Source organism: Desmodus rotundus, chromosome 1 (genome assembly GCF_022682495.2).
Source record: "Desmodus rotundus isolate HL8 chromosome 1, HLdesRot8A.1, whole genome shotgun sequence".
Classification (NCBI taxonomy): domain Eukaryota; kingdom Metazoa; phylum Chordata; class Mammalia; order Chiroptera; family Phyllostomidae; genus Desmodus; species Desmodus rotundus.
Genome location: NC_071387.1, coordinates 54,139,092 through 54,160,462, shown reverse-complemented (window position 1 = coordinate 54,160,462; position 21,371 = coordinate 54,139,092). Strand labels below are relative to the sequence as shown.

The window sequence follows — 21,371 nt, the reverse complement described above, 5'->3', positions numbered from 1 at the left end:
ACTTTTGGCAATAATGCTTAAAATGCAGAAGTCTGTATCAATTACCTTGCACAACCAAATGCCATTAGTCGATACTTGTTATTTACTGCTACACAAGTCCCATCAACAACATCTTGTGGCCAAACTCCATGAAGCTTCTATAATAAAAAAAAAACAGTTTAAGGTTTAAAAGGTATTCTCCAAAATACACTGTAATCAGTATAATTCTCCTTCAATAAACATACAGTTTCATAAGGCTTTATTTTGTTTGGTTTGATTTGGATTAAAAAATATTCCATCAGGACTATCTGAATTTTCTTCCTCAAAACAACAATTTCATTAACTGAATTTAATAAATATCCTCCAAATGAGCTCAGTCTAGTGCTGGTCTATTTATAAAAGACTAAAAAATGTACATTCAATCTCTAAATTCAAGTTAAATGAAGATGAGTTTCCTGTTAGGATACAAATCTCTTGACAGCATAAACTAGCTCCAATTTGCTATTATTTTTCATGTGGTCACCTAGCACATAGTTTTAACTTCCCAATCAGTGGGAAATAGTGAAATTTATTTGGTATATTCTACATAGTGCATAGTATATTCTGCAGACAATCATACACTTTATAAAGTGTACCCCCCAGTATTTCCAGTAATGAATTGACACCATATATAGTTATTACAGTATTATTGGCAATACTAAGGTCTGTCATAAAAAGTACAGCCATTGTTAATATAATGAAAATGGTTTGCATGACATGGATGTAACCTGGCAGCCAATGAGAGTGGAATGGAATGTGCATGCATGAACAAGGACAACTTAACTGTACTAGTCAGTGGGGGTAGTAGACACCATTGAGTGAATATATGTATTGTGTGGCTACCACTTTCAAAATGACTGAGTGAGTAGAGCAACAAATCTCCATCAAATTTTGTGTTAAGCTTGAATATTCCTTTATGGAAACTATTCAGATGATTCAGAAGGCCACAGCTATGGGCAACTGGTGATTGGCAGCTTCATCATGATAACGTGCCCACTCATGCATCAAATCTCACCTAGTTTTTTTGCAAAACATCACATCACCCAGGTGACTCAGTCCCTCTACAGCCCAGATTTGGTGCCCTGTGACTTCTGGCTTTTCCTGAAACTAAATCACCTTTGAAAGGGAAGAGATTTCAGACCATCCATGAGATTCTGGAAAATACAACAGGGCAGCTGGTGGCAATCGGGAGAACTATGTGAGGTCCCAAAGTGCCTACTCTGAAGGGGACTGAGGCATCATTGTCCTATGTGAAGTGTTTCTTTTATCTTCTTCAATAGATGTCTGTTTTTCACATCACATGACTGGATACCTTCTGGACAGACCTTTTATTTCCTACACTGCACTTTACACCCCCATTATTTGGTATATTCTTCAGAAGTAGTTCATGATTTGTTAATTGCTTATTATTCTCTATTATTCCTTTGCCTTACAGTGTAACAGTTAATAGCATGGTACCTGGCTGCCTGACATAACACCTCAGGTCTACCATTCATTTGCTGAAATGATTATTTCACCTTTCCAAGCTTCAGCTTTCTTATCTGTAAATTACTTACCTCTTAAGAGTGTTCTGAAGATTAAATGAGACTGTACATACGTGTAAACCACTTAATACAATGACTAGCATTCAACAAATTCAGCAATAATGAATGACGTTATTATTAAACCTATGCTATTTTATTTTGAATACAGATATAGAATAGACTCAGCTCCACTGTCTGTTCTGCCAAATCAAGGACATCTTAGATTACAAATTCTAAGGCAAAGGTCATCATGACAGTTTAGTAAGCACAAATAACAGCACGCTACAATATACACTTTATTTTTAGATGATCCCGATAGTAAACATTAGAAGACCCAATATAATTACAACTCTTTTTGAAATATAATGCTATGGATTTTATTTAATTACCAAATAAGCTACATAACCTACTATCTAAACATGGAATATTTGCTTCTTTTGTGGGAAATTTATTTATTTTTCAATTTTAATAATAAAACTCATTATTTTAGGTAACAAAAAATGGTAAACATGGTATTGAGCATTATTTCTTTGCATGACTTCTTGGATTGAATTTTTTTCCTGTAACCAGTACTTTTTTGTTTTTTAATCCTCACCTGAGGATATGCTCTTTGATTTTTAAAGAGAGAGGAAGGGAGAGAAAAAGAAACATCCATCGGTTGTCTTCCATTTGTGCCCTGACCAGGGATCAAACATGCAACCTTTTTGGTGTATGGGGCCATGCTCCATCCAACAAAGCTACCTGGCCAGGGCTATAACGAGTACTTTAAAGGTGACCACTATTCCCCAGGCATTGCTCTAGGTGCCATGGATATGGCGGGTATTCAAGCACACCCAAATCTCTATGTTTCTGTGCCTTACATTTGTTAGGAGGCTGACAAGTAAAAAAAATTATACAGTATGTTGGTAGTTGATAAATACTACAGAAAAAAATAATAAAGCAATTATGGGGAAGAGGGAGTATGGTGGAAGGATGTAATATTACACTGCTTTCCCTATGAAACATGTGTTTTGAGGTAAGTACTGAAAGAGATATATCAAATACAAAGGCCCTATCTTAGATAGCATTTCTGGCATGTTCAAGCATCAAAGAGGACTGTGCAGATGGAGTGGAGTGCAGGAAGAAGAAGTATAAGATGAGGTAACATGTAACAGGAAGCCATATTTATAGACTTTGAAAACCACTATAAGATCTTTGGCTTTTTCTCCAATTTATATATTGGGAGTCACTCGAGTGCCTTTATTTTTTAACCTTTTATATTGTGAATTATAATACATTAGAGAAAAATACATAAAACAAAAATTCACATCTCAATAACATCATGAAGTAAACACTTGCAGTATCACCCCTCAGGCCAACAATTAACAGTACCCCAAAGTCCCCCAACAGCGTTGTTCCTGATCATATACACTCACCCCTATCACAAAAGTAACAAATATCCAAACTTGCATAGCAATTACTTCCTTCTTTTCCTTTAAGCCATTACCACTTAGAGATGTATCCACACAAATTCTAATTTAGAACTGCCTGGGTTTTTATTTTTCTTTTAATTTACATAAAGTAGAATCATAGCACGTATCCTTTTGTGTCCAGCTGCTTTCACCCAAGTCTGTGAGGTCCATCCATGTTGCTGCACACAGCCTGGTTTGCTCATGCTCACTGTAGCCCCGAACACTGGGCTGGGCTCACCAGGCCTCTGGCATCCCCTAGCCTGGAATTCTTTACTGTCTAATTAGCTATCCAAAACCTTTAAACACATTTTAAAGGTATTTTTTCTTTAGCTTTTCTAGTTGTACTCAGCAGGTTTCATCCTAATTATACACTCCTACTGAAGGATTCTAAGCAGAGGAATGGCATAATTTGACATATTTTATGTTAAATATATTAAACAATGCCAAACAGAATTTTTACAAAGCACTTAAATAATGTAAAGATAATATAAAGATATATATATAAAGATAAATATAATATAAAGATACCACTAGTGTGTTTCCTAACTACCAGTAATACCTACGTATTACTTCCTTATAATTTGTTTTCTACTTGTAACATTTAGTAATGCCCATCTGCTTTCTATTATTTTTTAATCCTTAAATGACTGGAAAAATTTCTTTAACCAAATACTAATAAAAACTAATAGAAAAGAGTCAATCACTTTTCTCAGCTCTAGTATTTTTTTTCAGTAAAAACATTTAAATCTCAAACATAATTTCAAATATATTTGTACCTTATAAAAAATTAGGTTCTTCAAAAGCTTATTTTTATTCTTATTTACATATTGGCATGTTATTACAAATATATTATTCAGTACTTACTAGTTAAAGTTGGTAATACCACATAGAAAAAAATGTACCCTTACAAAATTAAATCCTTTCCAGTTAAAAACAGCAGACTGAACATAAATATTTAGCTTCTCTGACTCTTAAAACCCCAATGTTTGTAACAGAAAACATTTTTTTCAAAAAGCATAAACTGGCAAAGACAAAGAATGGAAGATAAAGTAGTATCAGAAAATTCTGGAAGCTGGGAAGTATAAAGATGAGTAGTAGAATCCTTAACTAGAAGCAAAGAATGTTGAGAAGCAGCTATGTTTACATTATAGAGTACATAAAAGGCTTGGGAATTTAGATGTCTCTGAAAGGCTGAACTGAAAGTAGCATTGGTTCAAAGCCTGTTTAAGCAGCAGCTGGGTTTTCAGGAGTACCTGTACAATTTGAGCTGCTAAAAGAACATCCCACCTCCACTCTAACAGAAAAGTAGAGCTTTTTCTTTGGAGTAAAACAAACAAAAAAACTCCAATGGTCTCTAGATCACAATGAAAACAGGGATTTGTAAAAGTTTACATTGTGAATCTGGGCCCTCTAGTCTAACTCTTCCTTAACTCAAATCCTAGAACATTGCACCAGCCAGGTACGTATTTTCTAGAAAAGACTGCAGGACTCTCTTCAAATAAATTGTGGAGAGATGGAAGGATAGGGAATAATTCAGTTAGCTAACCATATAGTGAAGATCATCACCAATCAAAGCCCACAGTGTTTATCAATGAATCTAGAGTTTTATTTTGGGTCTCTATCACAGCAACCAAATCCATAAATTAATCCTAAATGAATTAACCACTAATAGCAAAATGATCACATACAAATAAAGGAGTAAAGGAAATCCTCCAGGTGATGATGGAGATCCCCAAAATACAACTGTGTTAAAGGTACACATAGTGAGCAAGCAGTCCAGACTGGAGCAGGCCAGAGGCTCCTTCAAGATGAAATAGGTGGAACACCTATGTGTTTGAAAGAACTGAGAAGATATTTATACAACCAGCAGACACTCTGGGGTTGAGTTAGTAAATACATAGAAACTAAGCAAATGTAAAAAACAATTATTAATTCCAAGTGGGAGGGAAAATCTGCATGAAATGAAAAATAGTCACAACATCTTACATGGGACAGGTACTAAATAAGTGCACAAAGCAGTAACAATATAAACAATGAATAGTAATCTAACCAAAACCACAAGAGCTATATTGGGAAGTATGTGGTGGAAACAGGGGAAAAGGAAGTACATGATCATTTGCCACAGTGAGAGGTATATAAACACAGCCTAAAAACTAAAAATTAAAGGAAATATACAGAATAGTGAAGATAAGTAAAGCAAACAGTAAAGGAATAAAAAGTAGTTGCCTGCAAGAATAGAAACTGGAAGTGAAGAGAGCAGGGAAGAGGGATAGAACTATCATTTTTCTTCAGTATGTCTCATAGAACTACTGGTCTACTTATACTACTTATATGTATAGTTTTGATATTAAAAATTAGTTAACCCCTCATAAATTAAAAATGAAGGAGGGATGTAGTAACACAGACTAAATCAATGCACAATAAAGAAATAAACATTCAAAGTCAGTCAGTCATACCTCTGCAGTAAATCTACTGGACACCGGTGTAATAAATCCAACTCTACCATCGTTAAACACCACAGCAAACCCGTCAAGCGTGGCACAGTATTCCATGTCTCTGATGTGCACATTTGCAAAGCCCAGAAGTGAACCTGCTGATGAAAAAGTAAGTACATGAAATATGAATATAAACATAGCAAATAATTCCCTCACTTTTTTGCTTACAAACACTGTAAGGACAGTTAAAAGGGAAAAATAATGACCTGCCCTGGCGAGGTAGTTCAGTTGGTTAGAGCATTGTCCCAATAAGCCAAGGTTGCAGTTTTGATCCCAGGTCAGGGTACATACAAATATCAACCAATGAATGCATAAATAAATGGAACAACATACTGATGTTTCTGTCTCTCTCTCTCTCTCTCAACTCAATGAATAAAAACTTAAAAAAGAAAAGAAAAACCAATGACCTAAACACACTATACAGCTCTAGCTGGTGTGGCTCAGTGGACTGAGTTGAGTGCTGACTTGCAAAATCAAAGGGTCACTGGTTCTATTCCCAGTCAGGACGCCAGCCTGGGTTGCAGTCCACGTCCCCGGTGGGGGATGTGTGAGAGGCAAGCACACATTGATGTTTCCCTTCCTCTCTTTCTCCCCGCTTTCCCCTCTCTAGGATAAATAAATAAAATCTTTTTTAAAAAAACACACTAAACAATGAAACTATTCCTTCCTGAGACACACACACACACATACACACCTCCCTTGCATAATTCATTCCAAAGCAAAAAATTCAATGTTCATCCACAGAAAATATGTAACTAGATCATAGCCAATATTAAACATCTAGTGCTACCCCATGCAGAAAATATAACTACCTCTAGATGACTGCAGGTCTACTGAAAAGGGTACTGTGCAAAGATTAATAGCTTTCCTTCCATTTGTCATTCCTTCCCAGTGAATAAGATGAAGAAGTCCATCTGAAGTAGCAACCAGGAGATCTTCCAGCACAGACTGCAAACTGTAGAAAAGTAAGCAATTTATTATCAGTTACCTTTTAAGAGAACATACTGGGAAAGCAGTGAGTATGAATATAATTGTTCTAAAGTAAGAATATTCGTCAGAGAAGATAATGAAACCACTTATAAAACTGCCATTTATTTATAATTTAGCTATATATAGCTTTATCTATGTATAATTTAATCTAGAATCAGAAATTCTGGAAGAAATGTAAGACTGTGAGCAGCCATAGTCACAAATTTGATGAATTAAGTTAAAAAATAGAAATACTGAGGTTCTGGCCAAGATGGAGGCATAGGTAGAAACACTTCACTTTCTCACACAACCAAAAGAAAGATAACAACCAATTAAAAAAAAAAAAACAACCTAGAACTGCCAGAATACCAAACTGCATGGAACTCTGACAACCAAGGAGTTAAAGAAACACTTATCCAAACCGGTAGGACGGGCAGAGATGGGCAGTCGGGTGGGTACAGAGGACCCACAGAGGAACCTTGCAGGTGAGCAGGGGCTGGCTGATCGGGAAACTAAAGACTCAAAACCTCTAGCTGTGAAATACTGTGGGGGTTGTGAAGGCGAGAGAAATTCAAAGTCCCACGGGAGAGTTCCGTTAGAAAGTGGGGCTAGAGTGGAGTGAGCAAGCGGCATTGCTCCCTCTAACCCCTCACCTACAGACAGCACCACAATGCAGCAAAGAGGGTTGCCCCACCCTGGTGAATACCTAAGGCCCTACCCCCTTACGACATAACAGGTGAGTCAAGGTAAAGAAATATGGCTAAACTCCATCGGAACAGATCAAAACTCCACAAAGAGCGCTAAGCTTCAAGGAGATAGAAAACCTGTCTGATGCAGACTTTAAAACACTGGCAATCAGGATGCTCACAGAATTTGAGCTTGGTTGCAAAATAATGGAAGAAATGAAGGCTACACAAAGTGAAATAAAGCAAAATATACAGGGAACCAACAGTGAAGGAAGGAAACCAGGACTCAAATCAAAAATTTGGAACAAAAGGAAGAAATAAACATCCAACTGAAACAGAATGAAGAAACAAGAATTCAAACAAATGAGGAGAGGTTTAGGAACCTCTGGGACAATTTTAAGCTCTCCAACATCTCAATTATATGGGGTGCCAGAAAGAGAAGAACAAGAGCAAGAAATTGAAAACTTATCTGAACAAATAATGAAGGAGAACTTCCTCAATCTGGAGAAGGAAATAGATTTCCAGGAAGTCTAGTAAGTTCACAGAGTTCCAAAGAAATTGGACCCAAGGAGGAGCACATCAAGGTACATCATCATTAAGTTATGCAAAATTAAAGATAAGGAGAGAATCTTAAAAGCAGAAAGAGGAAAGGAAAGAGTTACCTACAAAGGAGTGCCCATAAGACTATCAGCTGATTTCTCAAAAGAAACCTTGTAGGCAAGGAGGGGCTGGAAAGAAGTATTTGAAGTCATGAAAGGCAAGGACCTACATCCAAGAACACTCTATCCAGCAAAGCTGTCATTTAGAATGGAAGGGCAGATAAAGTGCTCCCCAGATAAGGTCAAGTTAAAGGAGTTCATCATCACCAAGCCCTTATTATATGAAATCTTAAAGGGACTTATCTAAGAAATAGAAGACAAAAAAAATATGAACAAAAGAATGACAAACTCATAACTATCAACAACTGAACCTAAAAAACAAAAACTAAGCAAACAACTAGAACAGGAACAAATTCACAGAAATGGAGATCACATGAAGGGTTATCAGTGGGAAGCAGAAGGAGAATAGGGGGAAAGGTACAGGGAATAAGAAGCATAATTGGTAGGTACTAAATAGACGGGTAGATTAAGAATAGTACAGGAAATAGAGAAGCCGAAGAACTTATATGTACAACCCATAGACATGAACTAATGGGCAGGGGGAATGCTGGAAGGTTGGGGGGTGCAAGTCGGAGGGGATATAAAGAGGAGAAAAATATTGGGGCAACTGTAATAGCATAATTAATAAAATACACTTAAAAATAAAAAATAGAAATACTGAAATAGTAAATTAGAGGATGGAAGGATAAGTGATATCTGACAAAAAAGAGGCAGAGAAACCATAAAAGCAACAATTAACCAAAGGATGGCAATCAGGAGTCATCGAATATAGAGTAACATCTTCTAGACCTGTCCAACAGAACTTTCACCAGTGATAAAAAGTATTCTGTATCTGTACTACCAACCAGAGTAGCCACTAGCCATACATGGTAATTGTACCCTTGAAATATGGCTAATGTGACAGAAGAAATTAATTTTAAATTTTCTTTACTTTTAATTAATTTAAACCTAAGTAAGTTCATTGATTTGTGCTACTGTACTGAAGAATGTAATCCTAGACTACTGTATTTCTAGGGCATCATGAGTCCCACACTGTTCATTCACTGCACATTTGTTAAGCCCGTGCTCTGTGGCAGGTGCTATGCTCTCTGTTGGACATTCCAAGGTGATTAAGTTTCTCCCTTCAGAAAACCTCTCAGTTGATTACGTATTGAAAAGTAATTATGTAGTATGATCTCAGCACTTATGTTATTTGTGAAGAGATTCAACATTTACTTAACTAATGGCAAATAAACACCTACTTGGTTTACTCTTATATGCCCAGTCCCAGGCAGTGTTAGTTATACTTGACAGTAAGTGTTTGTAAGAGTAAGGAAAAAGGTGTTAAAAAGAAATGAGATTGCAAAAGTACTGGTGGAGAGAAAGAAAAAGAGAACAGGGAAAAAAATAGCAAAAATTGGTATCAAAAAAGCCAAGGGAATAGATGGATTTAAGAAACTCTGATACTCAGAATTCTGATATGAGAATTCTGATAAAGGTAAACACGCCTTGCCTCCTCACACAACTATAGCAAAAATTACAACTAGAGTACAAAAAAATATCTCCCAGAAACATCAAAAATCAAGCTGTATAGAAGTCCACCCACCAAGGATTTAAAGAAGCCACATTCATCCAGAAGGGTAGGAGGGGCGGAGACATGTGGAGAGGCCTGGAGAGGTGTGGAGATGCAGAATAGAGCAGAGAGGCATGGAAAACTGAATGGGTGGTCCCACATCCATGTGTGGTAGATAAAAATCAGGTGGGATACTTGGAAGGGAGGAATCTCAGCCCTAGAGCATACCACCCAATCCAAGGTTCTAGCACCAGAAAGATAAATCCCCGTAACTTCTGCTGCAAAAACCAGTGGGGGCTGGGGTGGGGCAACAAACTAGTGGACTCTCAGGAGACTCTTCTTAAAGGGCCCACAACAGACTTAGGACGGACACAGACTCACTCTCTCTGGGGTTCAGCACCAGAGCAACAGATACAAGGGCACCAGTGGCATAGAGGGAGAAACTGAAGTGACTGGCAAAAGGGCAAGTGTGGAGAGAGACAGCTTCCTCCTGAACAAAACACTAGAAGCCAGGCAGTGTCCCCTCTCTGAGCCCTCCACCACAGAGAGCCACAGAGCAGTGACACAAGTTGCCCTGCCCTGGCGATTACCTATGGCTCCGCCCCATACAGCTTACAGGTGCACTTTTCTACAATAGGTCATGCTACTAAGACAGGCAGCCAAAGCAGCTCTAACTAATACATAGAAACAAACACAGGGAGGCTGCCAAAATGAGAAGACAAAGAAATATGGGCCACATAAAAGAACGGAACAAAACTCCAGCAAAAGAACTAAATGAAATGGAGACAAGCAACCTATTAGAGGCAGAGACCAAAACACTGGTTATTAGAATGCTGAAGGAACTCACTGGGTACTTAAATGGCAAAAAAAAGACCCAGGCAGAAATGAAGGTGGCACTGAGTGAAATAAAGAAAAATCTATAGGGAACCAACAGTGGAGGGGATGAAGCTGAGAATCACTCAACAATTTGGAACACAAGGAAGAAAAAACATTCAGTCAGAAAAGAAAGAAGGAAAAAATTCAAAAAAATGAGGATAAGCTCTGGGACAACTTCAAACATACCAACAACTCAAGGGGTGTCAGAAGAAGAAGAGGAAAAGCAAGAAATGGAAGACTTATTTGAAAAATAATGGAAGAAAATTTCCCTAATTGGTGAAGGAAACAGACATGCAAGTCCAGGAAGCACAGAGTCCCAAAGAAGATGGACACAAAGAGAACCACACCAAGATACATCATAATTAAAATGCCAAAGGTATAAAGAGAATCTCAAAAGCAGCAAGAGAAAAGCAGACAGTTACCTATGAAGGAGTTCCCATAAGACTGTCAGCTGATTTCTCAAAAGAAACTTTGCAGGCTAGAAGGGACTGGCAAGAAGTATTCAAAGTGATGATAAGCAAGAACCTACAACCTAGATTACTCTATCCAGCAAAGTGATCATTTAGAATTGAAGGGCAGATAAAGTGCTGCCCAGATAAGGTAAAACTAAGGAGTTCTTCATCACCAAGCCCTCATTATATGAAATGTTAAAGGGAATTATGTAAGAAAAAGAAGATCAAAACTATGAACATTAAAAAGGCAATAAATTCACAACTACCAACAATTGAATCTAAAAAACAAACTAAGCCAACATGCAGAACAGAAACAGAATCACAGACATGGAGATCATATGGAGGGCTATCAGTCGGGAGGGGTGAGAGGGAGAATGGGGGAAAAGGTGCAGGGATTAAGAAGTATAAATTGGGAGAACCAAGATGGCGGCGTAGGTAAACACATTGCGTCTCCTCGCACAACCAGAACTGACGGAAAATCCAACGGCAAGGAAGTTCGAAACATACATACAGACTGGTAGGAGGGGCGGAGAGGACTCCTGTGGCCGTGGCGGGACCGAGACTGGCAGAGTGTGGGATGAGTGGGGCAGGGAGTCTGACGACTGGCAGACCCCGCAGCCCCACACTCGCGCACAGATAAACTGGGACTAACGGCGGGGGAGTGAAGCAGACCACGTAATCCAGGGCTCCAGCGCGGGGGAAATAAAGCCTCAAACCTCTGATTGAAAACGCCCCTGGGGGTTGGGGCGGCAGCAGGGGAGACTCCCAGCCTCACAGGAGAGGTCGTTGGAGAGACCCACAGGGGCCTGGAGCATGCAAAAGCCCACCCACTCGGGAACCAGGACCAGAGGGGCCCAGTTTGATTGTGGGTAGCGGAGGGAAAGACTGAAATCCGGTGGAGCAGGCGCCATTCCTCCCTCTCGGCCCCTCCCCCACGTATAGCATCACAGCTCAGCGACCAGCGTTACCCTGCCCCCGGTGAACACCTAAGGCTCCGCCCCTTAAAGTAACAGACACGCCAAGACAATAAATAAATAAATAAATAAATAAATAAAAGGCTCAAATGACAGAACACTTCAAAGCTCCAGAAAAAATACAACTAAGCGAGGAAGAGATAGCCAACCTATCGGATGCACAGTTCAAAACACTGGTTATTAAGACGCTCACAGAACTGGTTGAATTTGTTCGAAAAGTAGATGAAAAAATGAAGCCTATGCTAAGAGAAACAAAGGAAAATGTACAGGGAACCAATAGTGATGCGAAGGAAACTGGGACTCAAATCAATGGTGTGGACCAGAAGGAAGAAAGAAACATCCAACCAGAAAAGAATGAAGAAACAAGAATTCAAAAACACGAGAGGCTTAGGAACCTCCAGGATATCTTTAAACGTTCCAACATCCAAATTATAGGGGTACCAGAAGGAGAAGAAGAAGAACAAAAAATTGAAAACTTATTTGAATAATAAAGGAGAACTTCCCTAACCTGGCAAAGGAAACAGACTTCCAGGAAGTCCAGGAAGCTCAGAGAGTCCCAAAGCAGCTGGACCCAAGGAGGAACACACCAAGGCACATCATCATTACATTACCCAAGATTAAAGAGAAGGAGAGAATCTTAGAAGCAGCAAGAGAAAAGGACACAGTTACCTACAAAGGAGTTCCCATGAGACTATCAGCTGACTTCTCAAAAGAAACCTTACAGGCAAGAAGGGGCTGGAAAGAAGTATTTGAAGTCATGAAAGGCAAGGACCTACATTCAAGATTATTGTATCCAGCAAATCTATCATTTAGAATGGAAGGGCAGATAAAGTGCTTCCCAGATAAGGTCAAGTTAAAGGAGTTCATCATCACCAAGCCCTTATTATATGAAATGTTAAAGGGATTTATCTAAGAAAAAGAAGATAAAAAATATGAACAGTAAAATGACAGCAAACTCACAGTTATTAACAACACCTAAAGCAAAAACAAAAGCAAACTAAGCAAACAACTAGAACAGAAACAGAGCCACAGAAATGGAGATCACATGGAGGGTTATCAATAGGGAATTGGGAGGGGGAGAATAGGGGGAAAGGTACAGAGAATAAATAGCATAAATGATAGGTGGAAAATAGACAGGGGGAGGGTAAGAATAGTGTAGGAAATGTAGAAGCCAAAGAACTTATAAGTATGACCCATGGACATGAACTATAGGGGGGGAATGTGGGAGGGAGGAGGTGGGCAGGATGGAGTTGAGTGAAGGGGCGGAAATGGGACAACTGTAATAGCATAATCAATACATATATCAAAAAAAAAGAGAAAGGATTCCTTTCAAAAGAAAAAAAAAGTATAAATTGGTAGGTACAAAATAGACACGGAGATGTTAACATTATAGGAAATGGAGTAACAAAAGAACTTACATGCATGACCCGTGGACATGAACTAAAGGGAGGGGGATTGTTGGAAGGAATGGGGGTGCCAGGTGGAGGAGGGCAAAGGAAAAACTGGGAAAACTATAATAGCATAATCAATACAATATATTAAAAAAAGGAAACAGTATTGAAGAGTATGAAATGCTACAAAGAATTAAAATATAGAAAATAATAAAATGTTCTATGTCTATAATATATACTCTAACATGCACTATTAAATCCCTTTCATGTTTCAAAAGTTAGGATTGTAACTAACAATTATATCCATACTAGTAAATGTTGTTTAATGTTTTAATTCTTTAATCAAACCTTGACTTCTTTGGAGAGTTGAGTTCAATGACTCATTCCCCAAGAATGTGAGACAGTAACTTACCAATTTTCTGCCACACTATAAACTTATAGAATAACATGTCCCCTGACTCAGATCCATATCTTGAATATCAGAGCATTTGTAATCAATTAAGGTTCCCAGTTTTAAAATTCACCTTTGAAAGTATTATATATTCTTTCACTTCAAATTTATATTTTTGTGCTAAAATTTACATGTAGTGGGTGGTGAGCAGAATACAAAAATTTAATGTTTTAGATATGCTGCTATGTGTCAAGAGATACAAGTGGGTAGAGCAGCCAGTTTTACCAGTGCTTTTCATTAAGCAGGTGTCAGCCTAGGTTGTTTCCAAACAATACGTTCTCTCTTCCCAGCTCCTATCTTCCTAGAATTACTGCATATGACAAGGTTACCCTGCAGTATTTTAACTGCCTGCTAGGCAAAACTCTTCTAACAAAGTTAACAGAATTAGAATCACTACATCATCATCCCCCACAACGTGACAAAATGTAAACACTCATATGAGTAAAAGGAAAATGTGACCCAGAGTCAAGATAAAAACTGAGCAACATAAGTAGACACCTAGACAATCCTGAATTAATAGATAATGGCTTTAAAATACCTGTGATAGTAATGATAAAAGGTCTATAGGAAAAGTTAGATATAGCCCCTCATTTAATTGAAAATAAAGAAACTCAATAAAATAAAAGCTTTGCCTTGGCAAGTAGCTCAGCTGGTTAGAGCATCATCCCACTACACCAAGGTTGTGGGTTTGATCCTTGGTCAGGGCCACATACAAGAAACAACCACTGAATGCATAAGTGGAACAACAAATTGATGTTTCTCTCTCTCTTAAATCAATTTTTAAAAAAGGCTGATGTCAGTTGTTAACATAATGAGTATTGCCATAAAAGTCAGTAAGTAGGCCTTGTTCCCAGCCACTGAAGTGCCTGTCCACCACTGATTCCCTCCCTCACAAAGATCTAACCACTATAGCATTAGTTCTTGGCATCAGGGGATATCAGGACCCTGTACCAATAATAAATATCCCACATCCTTTAATGCTGTACTGTTTTTTTACATATTTTGAAAATTACCGCTAGGTATAAGTCTATAGAAAACCACATAAATATACTCTAACATCCTCAGAAAGCCTCTCCAATATTGACTTCATGGGCTTTATAACAGCTATCTGGTATTCCAGAGTTTTTAAAAAACATATATCATTGTAAAATATGCAAATATATTTAATATCTAACTAATATTACATATTATATACTATATAGGGCTTTCCTAAGTGCCTGGGGTGGAGCAAGATACGGAATAAACTATGGTATTTATTAGTATTCATTACATGGTATTACTACTGTTTGACCTATCAACAAAGTTCAGGTGCTTAACATTAATCCTAGTCTCTTTTTCAATCAAAAATTAAAAGACTCTTGCCATATTACACCGATAAGCAACAGTATAACCATTATCCCTAGCTTTATATGACTTACCATTTTTGGTAGTGGCAGGGAAAATATTTGTTTATAAAGTCCAAGTTTCACATGTTCTTATTCAGTTCAAAACCATATAGGAAATCTCTAATATCCAGTGAGTTATGTGTTACAAGTACTAATAATAACATTCCTTTAAAATGCAATTATTTTACTGAAGTTCTGAGAGAAACCTTAGAGATTTCCAGTCACCCAAATTTGTAGATTAAAAAGTAGCACCTGTCAAGGTAAACTTGTACAAGATGGCAGGACTTCTTTGTTTAAAGGCTCTTTTTATCCCATTTCCATGAACCATGTAGTTTTTACCACCAGGTGGAGGTAGAACACCATGCTTGTACAGTTCCACCTAGTTTGGTACCCATAGACATTCAAAATTCCATATGCAACAAGTTAACATTATTGAAAAGAATCTATAAACTTAAATAAAAGCTGAAGTAAAGAGTGTCTTCTGACCAAGGTGATGAATAACCTGATTCAACCTTCTGTAACCCTGATCACATTTAAGCAAGCAAAAACAAAAGCCATTCTTCTGAGAATACTCATATATTAAAAGAGAGATTAAGACAGGCACGACAACAGTCAGCCACTTGCATACAATTTCATTTAATATGTTCCAGTATCTGTACTGTAGTCCAACAAAATAGTGAAAGAAGCCTTTTATTGTAACCGTGAATCAGAAAAGTTTTAAAACATAGGTATTACATTCTTATAGTTCAATATATTCACACATTACATCAACACAGTTCAGTATTAGTAAGAATACATAGTAAAAAGTCTTTTTCCCAAAACTGTCCCCCAGCCACTCAGTTCTCATGCCCAGTTTATGTATTCTTCCAGAACAACATTCTAACACCACACGCTCCTAAAAACAAGTATTAGCATTATTGTATAAAGGACACCCACTTTTTTCACCCAACCACATATTTGGGAAGTTTTCTCCAGCAGAGTACCCTACTTGTTTTTATAGATGCATATTATTCCCATTGTATATCTGTAAGGAAATTTATTTAACCAGGTCCCAACTGATAGATATTTAGGTGGTTTTCAACCTTTTACTACTATAAGCAATGTACAACAAAAAACCCTGTAAGCATGTCATTTCTCCAATATGTATTATTATATTTGCAAGATTGAATCCTAGAAGTGGAAATGCTGGACAAAGGCCATAAGCTTTTGTAACTTAGATAGATGCTGCTGAATCAATTTCCATAGTTACAGTTATCAATTTTTATTCCCACCACCAATGTATAAAGTTCTCATTTCCCTACACCCTCCCCAAGACAGTATGTTACCTAACTGTTCATAAGTATCAGTCATTCATTTAATGTTCTAATGGCAATGTATTAAGTAATACGTTAACTGGAATACAACAATAAAAACAAACAGCTTACCTTTATTTGTCCATTTGTTCTACTGTGTCTTCTTGTTATAGAAAATGTGTATTATGGAAGTTGGCTTTTTGTGACATTCACTGTAAGTATATGTGCTTGTTTTCAGTTTCTGTTGTCTTTTGGTTTTACTTATGGTGTGTGTGTGTGTGTGTGTTTTTTTCCCACCCGGGCAGATTTTTTAAAAATTATATAATTGAATTTATCAATGTTTTCTTTCATAAGCTCACTTGCAGATATTTTGACAGGGAGCTTTTAATGACTCCTAATAAAATACATTTTGAGTTAGAATACTACTGTTACCATTTCTCTCATCATTTTCTTATAGCAAGTCTGGGCAATAGAAGTAAGAACTGTTGGCCATTTTGATGCCTAGAATGTTGGAATATTACCATTAAAATTTCATTATTGTGTATGACTAGGCTCAATAACAGCCAAAGGTTCTTGGGGGTCCAACTTTAACCCTGGATTTAGTTAAAAAGAACTATTTGTTTTTTTAAAAAAACAAAAAATAAAAATATTGTAGTAAGAACTTTTAAGTTAAAAAATACAATTGTGACAAGACCCACACAGCAGAGAACTAAAATGTCAAATGTGAAGCAATTAAGGGAACAAAGCTAAATTATAATTAAAGTCATTTGTTTTTTTCTACCAATGGATGTAAAATAATTTTTGGTATTTTGGTACTCTGGCCTTCTCAACACAAAACCTTTATTCACACTTGGATCAGAAAACTCAACTTTCTTCCATGTACGTATACTTCCCCAAACTTATGAAGGCTATAGAAACAAAGGCACTTTCTCTTTCCCTCAACTTGTGTGATTTTTATCAGTATCTTTGTTAAGTAACATGGACCACGTCACATCATTCAAGCAATTCTAGATCTTAACTAAAAACATAAATTTCTAAAATAACATATGGATGGTATACCTAATTAATGGCATTACAAGAATTTAAGTATAATAATGTACCATCTGTAAATTTTTCATAAGGGTTAATCAAGCATTTCTAGGGCTAAAAATGTTATCCTCAATGAAAAGAAATGAAATCAATTTTCTTTATTGGTAATAATTAATCAACTACATTGCCTACTGTCATTACAAAATGCTCTATTTAACCAAAGTACTGTACCTCATAATGGGTGCTTGCAAATCCAGTATTTTCCTCATCTCTAAATTTAATGCTGGAGCACACTGTTCTTCCTTAAAATGGGGTGTCCCCTTCATTTGTGGACTTCCTCTAAAAAAATAGCAAATATACAAGATTAAAGAGAAAGAAATTGAATTCTCATTCACTCTGTGACTAACATACACCCAATTAAGTAAACTAAACTTAATCAAACTTATAAATCAGGTGTTCATCCTTTAAGTTCTCAAATGAAAAACAGACCTAAATTTCATTACAGCATACGTATCTGTTTACCAATTAGAAATGAATGTGTTTGATCAATGTAACTTGTGTTGAAGGGGGAGTGAAGGGAGCAGAGCAAAGAATCTTAGGAAAAAACACAAGTTAAAAGTGAACTTTCAAGAGGACCAACAGATATTTTGTTTCAACTGACTGATAGCTCTTTCTGAGTTGGGCAACTATGAAAGATATATACTACTCTATACAGTATATGTCCAAAGTGATCCAAATCCTCACCTTAACTTAACCTTACTTACTCCATATCTCATCCTTCATTTCTGTCCTTTGGGTATGTATCAGATTTGGTCAGATTCAGGGATACAATTAGATATTTTACATAAAACTTCACAATAAATAGCAAAATGGCTAAATCTGAAAACTTCATGGCATTAAATGGCTGCAACTGGAGTGGTTGGGTCAGTATCAACATAACTAAGCTGTCACATGCAACCACTCAAAAGGACTATAAAGCTCTCCTGGAATCATTCTCAACACCTATGCTGGAATTTCATAGCTCTTTTCTTACTATCAACTATCACTTACTCTTGGCAACAATAAGCCTGCCTAAGTCATCTCTCCCTTTCCAGTCACCTATAATTCTGGAAACCAATTTGTTGCTACTATTAAAATTATGTGCAGTGAATCTACAAAGAGCAATAGCTTTCAAGGTACTTTGCTTTGTGAAAATTATTTTGATGCTCAGAAAGCTTTTAACTCACTTACTTTTTAGTTTTAGATTATTTTCCATATCGAAGCTTGGAGGCAATCTAGTGACTGATGTGTTTAAGTTTAGCTCTGGGAAATTTATGTTTTATTTCCTTTGTTAGTGTTATTCTAATGGGGTTCTCTTAATTCTGTTCTCTTTCTGAAAATCCTACTAGGTTAGATACTGAAATTTATATTAACTTCTACTTTTCCCTTCTTTCTTGTACTTTGTCTTTTGTTCTATACCCTGGGAGAGCTCCTGAACTGTTTTTTCCAATTCTTTTATTTCTGCTAATCATACTTTTCATTCCAAGGACTTTCTCACCTATCTCTCCTTTTTTCTTATAACATCTGGGCTTTTTTGTTATTGTTGCTTTAATTAGAAAATATTTGTGTGAGGCTGTTAATTATCATTTCCTCAAAGTGTTTTTGTTTCCTACATTGTCAATTTTCTTTGAGTTTCCTTTGTTTCTCTTGTGTCTTTCTTTTACATTGGAAACTTTCCTAAAATGGCTAACAATCTTTGGCCATTCATGTTTACCAAATTAACACGAACAAGCTAACTGTAAGCTCTGTGTGTTCAAGTTGGGGTTGTCAGCTGGTGGACTTCAGGGTAATGACCAATTGAAATTTTTGTTGAGGTATTAAAATATCAGAAGGGCTTTCTAGGTCATTTTCTGAAGTACTTTAACCTCCCCAGGAAGGATCCCTCAACCCTACCAGGAATATCTAAGCACAGAATCCAGAAGTCTGAAGCCAAGCAGAGGAAATAGGCTTGAGGCCCTACTGCTCAGCATTACAACTTTCACTTAATCCCCATCTTTAGTTTACCATCTCATCCTTTCCTCCATTACGTCTGGAATTCCTCTCGTTTAATCAGACAATACACATTCTGTATCCTGTGATGAAGGACCACGAAATCTTTATTCCTTATTCAGATTTTAAAAATAATCCCCCACCTCTGGCTCGCTCCTATATTCTGTGGTACTGGTACATCTAATTCCTGAGCCTTCCTAGGGTTTTATAGATCAAACAAGTTGCTTTTTTTCATCAGTACCATGTAGGTAACCTTAGGCTCCAGGGTTTGATATTCTTCCTAAGTCATTTATTCTTTCTCAACCAATTTTTAGCTCAAGGGTAGAGATACCTCTAGCTTTCATTAAAAATGGAAATGGTATATTTTCAAACTTTTGTTCTGAGGGCTATTTTCAAGATAAAGGATGAAAACCCTCTATTTTTTCATAAAAATACTCTTATTAATCAAAACAAAAGTATTATAAGAATTTTAAAGCAAATTTATGTCAATCCTGACTTTTCAATGACTTCTATTATAAAATTAGAGATAAATTTCACAGGCAAGTTTCTAACCCCTCTTGCAAACATACTAGAATGCAGTGAACTGTTAAAAATTACATTAATTTAAAAACCTCACTTTCTGATTAAAAATATTATAGTTCAACAATTTGAAAGTATAGATCAGATTTTTGGAAGAAAATCATGAAAGATGAGGCTGGAAGTATAAATTAAACCCAGTTATAAAGAGCCAAACAGAACTCTCAAACTGGCTTAATTACATTTTTTCTAATTTCTTATATTATTGGGCTTGTTGATATTACTACCTCAAATAAATATACAGCAGTTTAGATGTGGCTAAGAGAATGACATTTGAAATCAGAAATACCTGGGTTCCAATCCAGGTTCTAGTTTTTATTGGCAATGATTTTGGAAAAGCCGCTTTCTGAGTTACTTTCTATGCTTTTGTGTATCTATAAATGAGAAAAATGAGTTAGCAGGTTCTTAATAAGTTGCAGTTGTCATTGCTGTCTAGGTTGCCTTTTGAATAATTAAACATAATCGGCCTCCACTGGATATTTAAGACAACTTATGTGTGTTCAGAGAAGAAGGTGGTTCAAGACCATGTAGATTTCAAGGTGCTAGAGATAGGAGGCAAGTAGGTTCTAAATTCCAGGCCAGAGCTCTTGGACTTCATTTTGTGGGGACTGCAGAGCAACAAAAGTTTATGAGATAAGGAATTAATACCCTGAATATATAGAGAACTCCTAAAACTCAACAACAGAAAACCGAGGCAACCCGATTCAAAAACAGCAAAGGACTCAGACAGACATTTCTGCAAAGCTGTACAAATGACCAATAAGCACATGAGAAGACACCCAACATCACCAACCATTAGGAAAGTGCACATCAAAACTAAATGAGATATCACTGCACACCCACTAAGATGAGGACTATATAAACAAACACACACACAGAAAATGACAGGTCTTTGCAAGAACATGGAGAAATTAGAGTCCTTGTGTACTGTTCTCCTGGGAATGTGAAATGGTACAGCCGTTGCGAAAAACAGTATGGCATTTCCTCAAAAAATTAAAAATAGAATTACTACATGATACAGCAATTACACCTTGGGTATAAACCCAATGGAACTGAAATCAGGGTCTCAAAGAGACATCTGAATATCTATGTTCATAGCAGCACTGTTCACAATAGATAAAATGGGGAAGCAACCCAAGTGTCCACCAATACATGAATGGATATGCAAAATGAAATATACACATAGAATGGAACATTCAGCCTTCAAAAGGAAGGAAATTCTGACAAATGCTACAAAATGGGGAACCTTGAGGACATTATGCTAAGTGACATAAGCCAGTCACAAAAAGATAAACACTGTATGACTCCACTTACATGAAGTATAACTGTACACCTTAAAAACTGTTGCAATGATGAATGTGGTGATATTTTACCACAATAAAAAATGAAAATAAAAAAGTTTACCGATAGTATCTTTATGAAGTAATGTTATTCCAGAAAATATTGATGTGTCATGTTAGTGTTTTTATATTTTTATACTCCAGGTGTTTGCATGATTTAGACTAACCCAGACTTAAAAAAAAAAAGATTAATTTATTTTTAGAGAGCGGAGAATGGAGGGAGG

General features: G+C 36.7%; 1 protein-coding gene across 3 annotated transcripts in view; it reads right to left on the bottom strand.

Annotated features, from left to right (window-relative positions):
* The window catches only part of RIC1 (RIC1 homolog, RAB6A GEF complex partner 1), a 139,311-nt gene that overhangs the window by 39,426 nt on the left and 78,514 nt on the right, over positions 1-21,371 (bottom strand). The window contains exons 2-6 of one of the 3 annotated variants that reach the window (XM_024558372.4): positions 20,097-20,181; positions 17,435-17,542; positions 6,300-6,442; positions 5,449-5,585; positions 46-137 (exon numbers count right to left, since the gene is read on the bottom strand). In XM_024558372.4, the coding sequence (XP_024414140.1) occupies positions 46-137; positions 5,449-5,585; positions 6,300-6,442; positions 17,435-17,529 (467 nt within the window). In that variant the 5' untranslated portion in view covers positions 17,530-17,542; positions 20,097-20,181. The remainder of the gene's footprint in view (positions 1-45; positions 138-5,448; positions 5,586-6,299; positions 6,443-17,434; positions 17,543-20,096; positions 20,182-21,371) is intronic. The other 2 variants (XM_024558371.4, XM_053924367.2) reach the window with 2 other exon arrangements.